General features: G+C 37.1%; 1 protein-coding gene across 1 annotated transcript; it reads left to right on the top strand.

Moving 5' to 3' along the window:
• Window positions 1-38: 38 nt before the first annotated feature.
• On the top strand, window positions 39-527 carry LOC138020690 (ATP-dependent DNA helicase RecQ-like). The gene has a single exon (XM_068867627.1). The coding sequence runs from the start codon at window positions 39-41 to the stop codon at window positions 525-527; it is 489 nt and encodes a 162-aa protein (XP_068723728.1).
• The last annotated feature ends 7,375 nt before the right edge of the window (window positions 528-7,902 follow it).

Here is a 7,902-nt window from a genome sequence, read left to right as displayed (position 1 = left end):
GATTACTTTTTACGCAATTTAAATTTGAGCTCGGACAAATGGCCTATTTTCCCCTAGGGGTACCTACTGTATCTTCAAACATGTTGATTGGCATGTTTCATGCAAAAACTCGGAAAAGGCATAAGGAACGTGTGTCCGACTCACTATTTGAGCAGCAGGGTGTATGCAGAGTTGCTTTTGCATCAACAGCACTTGGAATGGGTGTAAACCTCAAAGGAATCCGCCAGGTGATACATTATGGTCCACCTCGTGAAGTCGATGACTTTGCCCAGGAAATTGGAAGGGCAGGACGTGATGGTAAACCGGCAAGACCTTTATTATTATTTCATGGCCTTCACTTGAAGAAGTGTGAACCTATCATGAGGGAGTATGAAAAAACTGAAAGCAAATGTTTGCGCAAGTTTTTTCTGAGCAAATTTGAAGCCACATCAATGGACAGGAAAGAGGCACACATGAATGTTGTGTTGTTTGTCATTCAAAATGTCAATGTGTTGGACAAGGGTGCCAAGTTGATCTGCTTAAAGTAATAACAGAGGAAGCCCCCAAAAAATTAAACAGAAGAAAACAAGAATGTTGACCCCACTCAAAAGAGGAGTTAAGGGAACGCCTTGACGACTATCAGGAAGAACAGAAAAAATGGTGCCGTGGCTATGTTTTGTCCTCTGAAAGCACAACAGGATTTTCAAATTCACTGACTAACACGGTTTTAAAAGCTTGCAAGTACATTTTTTCTGTAGATGATGTCATTGATCTAAACTCAGTGTTTTCAAAGCGTCCCATGCCTATGACATCTTGCACATGATCAGGGATTGTTTTTGAAGATTTTGAAGTGAATGAACTAAGTGACTTGGAGAACCAAGATTTTTTTTCTTATGATGCTGATTGGAATATGGAGGAATGCATGAATAATCGGGAAGCAATGGCGAGGAAGACTCTTCTGCTGCTTCTGACAGCAATTGTGGAGCTTGACTAAGGAACAATGAGTTCTAGTAACTTTGCAATAGTAGCCAAAGTTAAGACAGCAAATGCAACTACAAAGCTTGAAATGGATGATCACTCGGATGAAGTACTCGGTCCAACATATGTAATAATGGAGAGATTTAGAGTCATGTTTACAACAAACAACTGATTTCATTTGAGAATTTATCCAAAACACATTTGTAGGAAATAAGCACGTACCAACGACCCATGACAATAATATCCTTAAGGATGAAACTGGCATGAAACTACCTCTTTTTTATATAAGCAACGAACAATAAAAAACAAGGAATATGATAATATAAGGCCATTTGCCATCAACGTGACTCTGAATCTTTCTAATAAGAAGAATAGCCAAAGGCATGATTGAAAGCAATGGCCATTTTTTCTGTATTTTATTGCCCTATTCATAGCAACAAAGAAAGAATGGTCAAAGCAGAGAGAAAGTTCTAGATAAGTAAAAAAAAAAAAAGACACATTGTGACAAAAGCAGAGAGCTGTCACTGAGATTTAGTATTACCAGGTTAAAAAAAAAAATAATGGTATGCAGACATCTGAACAATTAAAAAATGATCTTTTTCCTACTTTTCCTTTGTTTTCTATAAGCCATTCTTGTTGTAGCTAGGAGAAGTGTGAGTCCTGTAATCCTGATATGTAAATTTGGACAACAATACTTTATAACGTAATGATAAATAATAAATTATTATCCAAAACTCCAATTCTTAAAGAAAATAATACAATGTTTTAACCTTCTTTATCTTAAATGATTGTGACCGTAATTATTTGAAACTTAAGAGAAGAAGGCAACATATTTGTCTTTCTTTTTCTCTTACTTCATGACATGCTACATGTCAAACTTGAATTCAGGTTAAAATCTTTCAACCAAGGTTGGCTTTATATTTCCTTTGTCTCCTTGTCCTAATTATTTATGAGTAATAGGGCCGGGAATCAAAGAATAAGGGAATCGACAGAAGACACCTTATTCCAAACTGGTGGCCAATTTTGCCCTCATGTGTGATTTATGATAATTGCCTTGATGCTTAAAAGCAAAATTCTGGAGGAAAAAAAAGGCCAACAGGGCATCCTTAAAGAAATGCACAATAACAGTAATATTGTTATTAAGTTGTCATGTCAGAGATGTTTCTATGGTTTTCAATATATCACTTGTGGAGAGTATAATCCAAGGGGGGGGGGGGGGGGGAGAAAGAGGGGTACCCCCTTTTATAGGCCACATCGATATCCCCTTACATCCATTGAGTGGGGTTCTTGCACCTTATTGGTTTGAAAACAGGTATACATTTTGTCTGGAATCCAAATAAGGAGGAAAGAAAGAGACATTCACATTAGAAATGGATTTGAAGAATTTTTTGTTTGCGCTCTAATCAAAGTAATGATGACATAATTCCTGCCCAAAGTCCAGGTCTGAAAAGAGGTGTAGGGAACCATGCGGCACACCCCTACCAAAAATTACCAGAAGTACCCTCCTCCCCCTGGGAGTATAATAATCTCAAATTAGTGCACTTCAAATTGACTCCATTTTATGCAATTTCTTTTTGTGTTTGCTGATCCATTTGTTTAAGGATGTCAACTCAAGACCCTTGATTAGGCTGTCCCGGAAGTTGGCAAAAGTGCGATACTCCCTTTGAGGCTGTGGATCAACTTACCTCTGTGGACTCTGTGGATCAAACATACTTCCCCTTCGGTGAAACTCGTCCACTAAAAGTTTGAAATCAGCCCCTCTTTGCAGCATCTTGTGATGCCCACTGGGTCTTTCAATTCCTAAGTCCTCATCCACTAAATCAATCAGATCTGACACCTGGCCAACAGCTTTGCTGCAGCGTTTTGCGGCAGCTTCTGTCAGGTTCGGACCAAGATGCTTCAGCAACTCTTTTGTAAGCCAGATCAGGTGCTCCATTCTTATATCAATTGAGATGTTGTTTCCAGCACCCCCCTTGTTGTTTACAGTTCTGTTCCACTTCAAGCATTCAGCCTCTCTTGGGGTAAGAATTGCTTTGATTAATGATTGGAGTCGAAGAGCTGCCAAAGCATACTTGTTGTGATTGTGTGATTTGCATATTAACACAGCAAATTTCCAACAACAAAATATGCACCCACCATCTCCCTCTTTCACTATTTAATATATACGCGCCAAATGATCAAGCCGAGCAAATGCGATTTATAGAACAGCTTAACAACTATTTGATAGACCAATCTGAATTAACGACACTGATTGTAGGAGGTGACTGGAATTGCACTCTAACAAAGAAGGACAAAAAGGGTGGTTTACCTTGGAGACCAACCGGCTTCCGGAATCTAATCTTAATGACAATGGATATTTTTGATCTTGTAGACATACAAAGAGTTAAACATCCCAACATAAACAAACATTCATACGTATCCAGGAGGTGAAGCTGCAAAGTTTTGATCCAAATGCTTGTGGGCTGAAAAAGGCGAAAGACCTACAAAATATTTTTTTAATCTCGAGAAAAGAAATTACAGCAAGAAGGTAATCTCAGAATTAGAAGACGACGAGGGAGAGATAATAAAAGAAGAAGAACAGATTTTGTTAAAAATAGAAAATTATTACAGAGATCTCTACACGTGTAAAATGGATGTTGCCGAAGAGCAGTTTAATCATTACATAGAACATCTAGAAATCCCTCGTCTCTCACAGGAGGACAGTAAGAAACTGGGTAAAGGTCTTTTACACTGATATACAAAGTGCGGTACTAAATAATGGCTATGCCACCAACTGGATAAAACCTTCTACCCGAGTAAGACAAGGATGCCCACTTTCTCTTTACTTGTTCATACTAGCCGCAGAACTTATGTCCATGAAAATTCGTCAATCCAGTGCTGTCAAGGAAATTTCGATATTTGAAAGGGAAATTAAAATTAGTCAATTTGCAGACGACACCAACCTGCTATGTTTCGACCTCTCTTCGGTGGAAAAAGGATTACAAATCGCAGTGGATTTTGGCGAAATCTCAGGTCTCAGGCTTAATTTAGAGAAAACTAAAGCAATGTGGCTGGGGAAGTGGTCAGGCAAGAAAAACAAACCTTTACACTTAAAATGGGTCAGTAGTCCGACCAGAATTCTGGGCATTTATTTCTCCTATGACGAGAAAGGTAATAATGAAATGAATTTCAACCTTAAGATAAATAAATTGCAAACAAACTTGGATATATGGAAGTCAAGAGACCTCACACTATTTGGGAAAGTGATGATAATCAAGGTGCTTGTGGTATCATCTCTTATTTACTCCGCTTCAAATATCAATGTTCCAAAGGATATTATAAGTAACGTTAAAGGTAGGCTCTTTAGATTCATCTGGAAAAACAAAAGAGACAAAATAAGAAGGGAAGGACTATATCAGGATTATGAAAAGGGCGGGCTGCGTATGACGGATATTGAAACAATGATCAAAGAGCTGAGACTAGCATGGATACCAAGACTCATACGGGAAGGCCATCCCAATTGGAAATTTGTTCCAGACTACTTTTTTAAGAAATACGGGGGCCTCTATTTTCCCCTATCATGTAATTACGACGCAAAAGACTTTGAAGATGTACCCTCTTTCTATAGGGACATTTTATCGTTCTTTCATGAATTGAAAGCTCTTCATGGTAGCCATCATGGACGGGATACAATTCTATTTAATAATAAGGAAATATGCATTGATGGTAAACCTTTTTTGTGGAAGGAGTGGTTCGAGAAAGGAATTAGAACGGTTAAAGATCTTTTAGATAAGAATGAAAATATTCTATCATTTCCTGCTTTTCAGTCAAAATATTCACTGAAAAAAACTACCTTTCTTCACTTTTACCAAGTTACTTCTGCTATTCCAGGTCACCTCCTAACCAAGGCGAAAAGTAACGATTTCAATACTGAAATGATAAACAATGAGGACCCGGAGTTCTTTCACTTAGATGAAAATGTAGTTATTAATTTACTGCGAGCCAAATCCAAAGACTTCTACTGATCAATCGTTGATAAGAAGTATAAAGAAAAACAAACTGGTCCAAAGAGATGGAATCAAACCGTTCCCATGGACAAAAGTAACTGGAAAAATATATTCAAATCGGTACAAAAGACTTGTAGAGAACATAACGTTAAGGAATTTCATTTCAAATTCATTCATAGAATTGTGGTGACCAAAAAGGAACTCTTTAGGTTTAATATCAAACCAGATAGTAATTGTATATATTTCGGGGATACTTTTTCAGAATGCCAGTTTACAAAGTCCTTTACTCAAAAAGTGTTACAATGATTTAATACAGAGAATGACTCTGAATTTAATCTAAACACTGAAGATCGTCTTTTTGGTATTTTTCCAAGTTCAATTACCTTGATAAAAAAATTAAACTACACCCTCCTCTTTCTGCGGTATTATATTTATAAGAAAAAACTCCAGAATGACTCACCATTTTTATTACTTTCGGATTTCATCAACAAAGTTAAATATAAGTATAAGCTTGAAAAAATTATTTAATAGCCATAAAAGCTCCTCCATCTGCTATTTTATATATTTAATATAACTGTAATAGAAGTATGATTGTATAGATGTATTTAATTAATTGTATCTTATTGTAAAATAGGCTTAAAATAAATGAAAAAAGTGTTGTAATTGTAAGGAATAATTATTATTTAAAAAAAAAAACAAAAACAAAAAAAAAAATCTGTGGATGAGTGGAGAGTAGCATAGTTGTACCTGTCATCCGTCGGCTTTTGGTCATGACTCTCTAAATTTCTGTCTCATTTGGAGACTCTTGTTGTTGGGAATCAACATCTTCATTGAAACAGAATTCGGGGTGTTGTCTTCTTTCATGGCTTTCCTTTGCCTTGGCGTACTTGTACGTCAGTTACTGCTCATTTTAATTTTAATACATGCGCGTAACAGGATTTTCATTTTTTCTTCATTCCCTTTTTTCACCCGTTTGGCCTCCCATTTGTTTTGCGATCATCCCCACAACTTTTACAAGATTACTGAGGACAGGCCAGAAAAAAAATTCACCGCCCCTTTTGGAGCCTACCATTAGAAAAATGATGAAAGGGGGAGTATTCAGTCTGCAACCTTTTTTTTTACTTGCAGGTTATACGTATTGATAATTAGAGTTAACAAGTTGTTTTCTAAAAGAAATAGAAAACGTACTCTGTGTTTCTATCGAGTTATAGAAACACGAGTGAAAGTTTGAGAGAACTCAAAAAAGCTGTGGAAACACTCGCCTGCAGCTCCTGTTCCCAAAGCATTTCTCGTTCTCCCAAACTTTCACTCGTGTTTCTATAACTCGATAGAAACATGGAACATGTTTTCTATTTCTTAAACAACGAATTGCGCTCTTCAAACCATCTGTTACACCACATATTGTAATAACTGACACAAAATGTAATAGTAACGCAAAATGTAATAACTTTCGATGTTAAATGTAATAACATCAGTAACGCAAAATGTAATAGCAAAAAATGTAACAATATTCTGGGCCCGGTTGTTCGAAAACCGATTCACTTAATCCAGGATTAGCGTAAACATTTGTTTCATGTTTTCCACTTTTTGGTGAAAGTTTTGTTTGCTTATTTTTGTTTTTCAAGATTGAGTTCTTCTGATGTAAAGTTTTGCCGAATATCAGCGTTCAACAGCATTTGGGAGTAGAGAAATAAATTCCTTGGTTAATTTTTTGATCTGGGGTTAGCGTTAATCGACTTTTGAACAACCAGGCCCTGGGTGGTTCGTGTTTCTTCAGTTTAAGGCACGATATATTTATTTGAAAGCTGAAGTATACACCAAAGGATAGGGATTTGATTTAATTTTGTGACAAAGTATTCACTTCGATCCTAAATAAGGCATTTGATTTAATTTTGGCCAGGTATATAAAATTCAAAATATATCTGTTGGCAACATCTCTATTACCTTTTATGTGACAGGAAATGCAACTGTCCATCGATATATAATTATTACGTCTCTTATGACAAATTCGTTTTTCATAGAGGAATGTGAGGCAGTAGGGGGTTAACCAACTGGGGGTTTCTGTTTCATCATTGGAAATCTGGAACCAAAGTGACACATTCCTCTGTCGTTTAACTGGGCTGTTTCCATGCTGGTCACGTCCACATTTTAGTCGACCATGAACACCATGTTATGGTTTTTGTTTCTACTGCTAATGATTTCCAGCAATGTGTTCGAAATATCCGCTATTTCATCACTCGACGATGAGACGCACGATACTTTTGTTGAAATTTAACATCCCTATAACTGCGTTTAGTAAGCATGGAAAGTATGCCAGTTAAGTGAGATGGAAAAGCATTCAAGTATGTACTATCAGCGGCGCTATCAACAATTTACGAAGAGCATGGGTCTCCTCGTGTCCTTCAGCACGACCAAGGGCGAGAATTCGACGGTGCTGTCAATAAACTGTGCAAGAAGCTTGAAATAAAAGTAGTTAAGGGACGTCCATACCACGCAAAATCACAGGGAAAAATTGAACGGGCCCACACATCATTTAAGAAAAAGATTACGTACGATCTTTTAAGTATGAGAAAAACGGGAGTAAACAGGGCAAAACGTTTGCCAGAATATGCAAGAACCTTAAATCGAGAAGTTAAGGAGGAGCTTTCTTGGAAATGTCCATTTGAAGTTTATTATGAACGAAAGCCTTTTAGGAAAGATGACGTATCAGGAGTTTCGACTGCACAATACGAAAGGCGGGGAACGGACAATGCAACTCAGCTTAATGGGTGTAACACAGGCTATGGTTTTCACCTTAATCCTGATATGTTGGAGAACATCATGAAAACAACAGTGGGGAAATACCCACAAATTCGACAGACGTTGTGCACTGTTACCAGATTTTTCAAATGCATTGTCAACACCTTACCACTTCCACAAATTTATATTCCAAAGCTAGCAAAGGTTGCCAATACATGCC

The sequence above is a fragment of the Montipora capricornis genome, chromosome 10, assembly GCF_036669925.1.
Source record: "Montipora capricornis isolate CH-2021 chromosome 10, ASM3666992v2, whole genome shotgun sequence".
NCBI classification, from domain to species: Eukaryota; Metazoa; Cnidaria; class Anthozoa; order Scleractinia; family Acroporidae; genus Montipora; species Montipora capricornis.
Note: the sequence above shows the minus strand (reverse complement) of the source record. Positions and strands in the feature narration are given on the sequence as shown.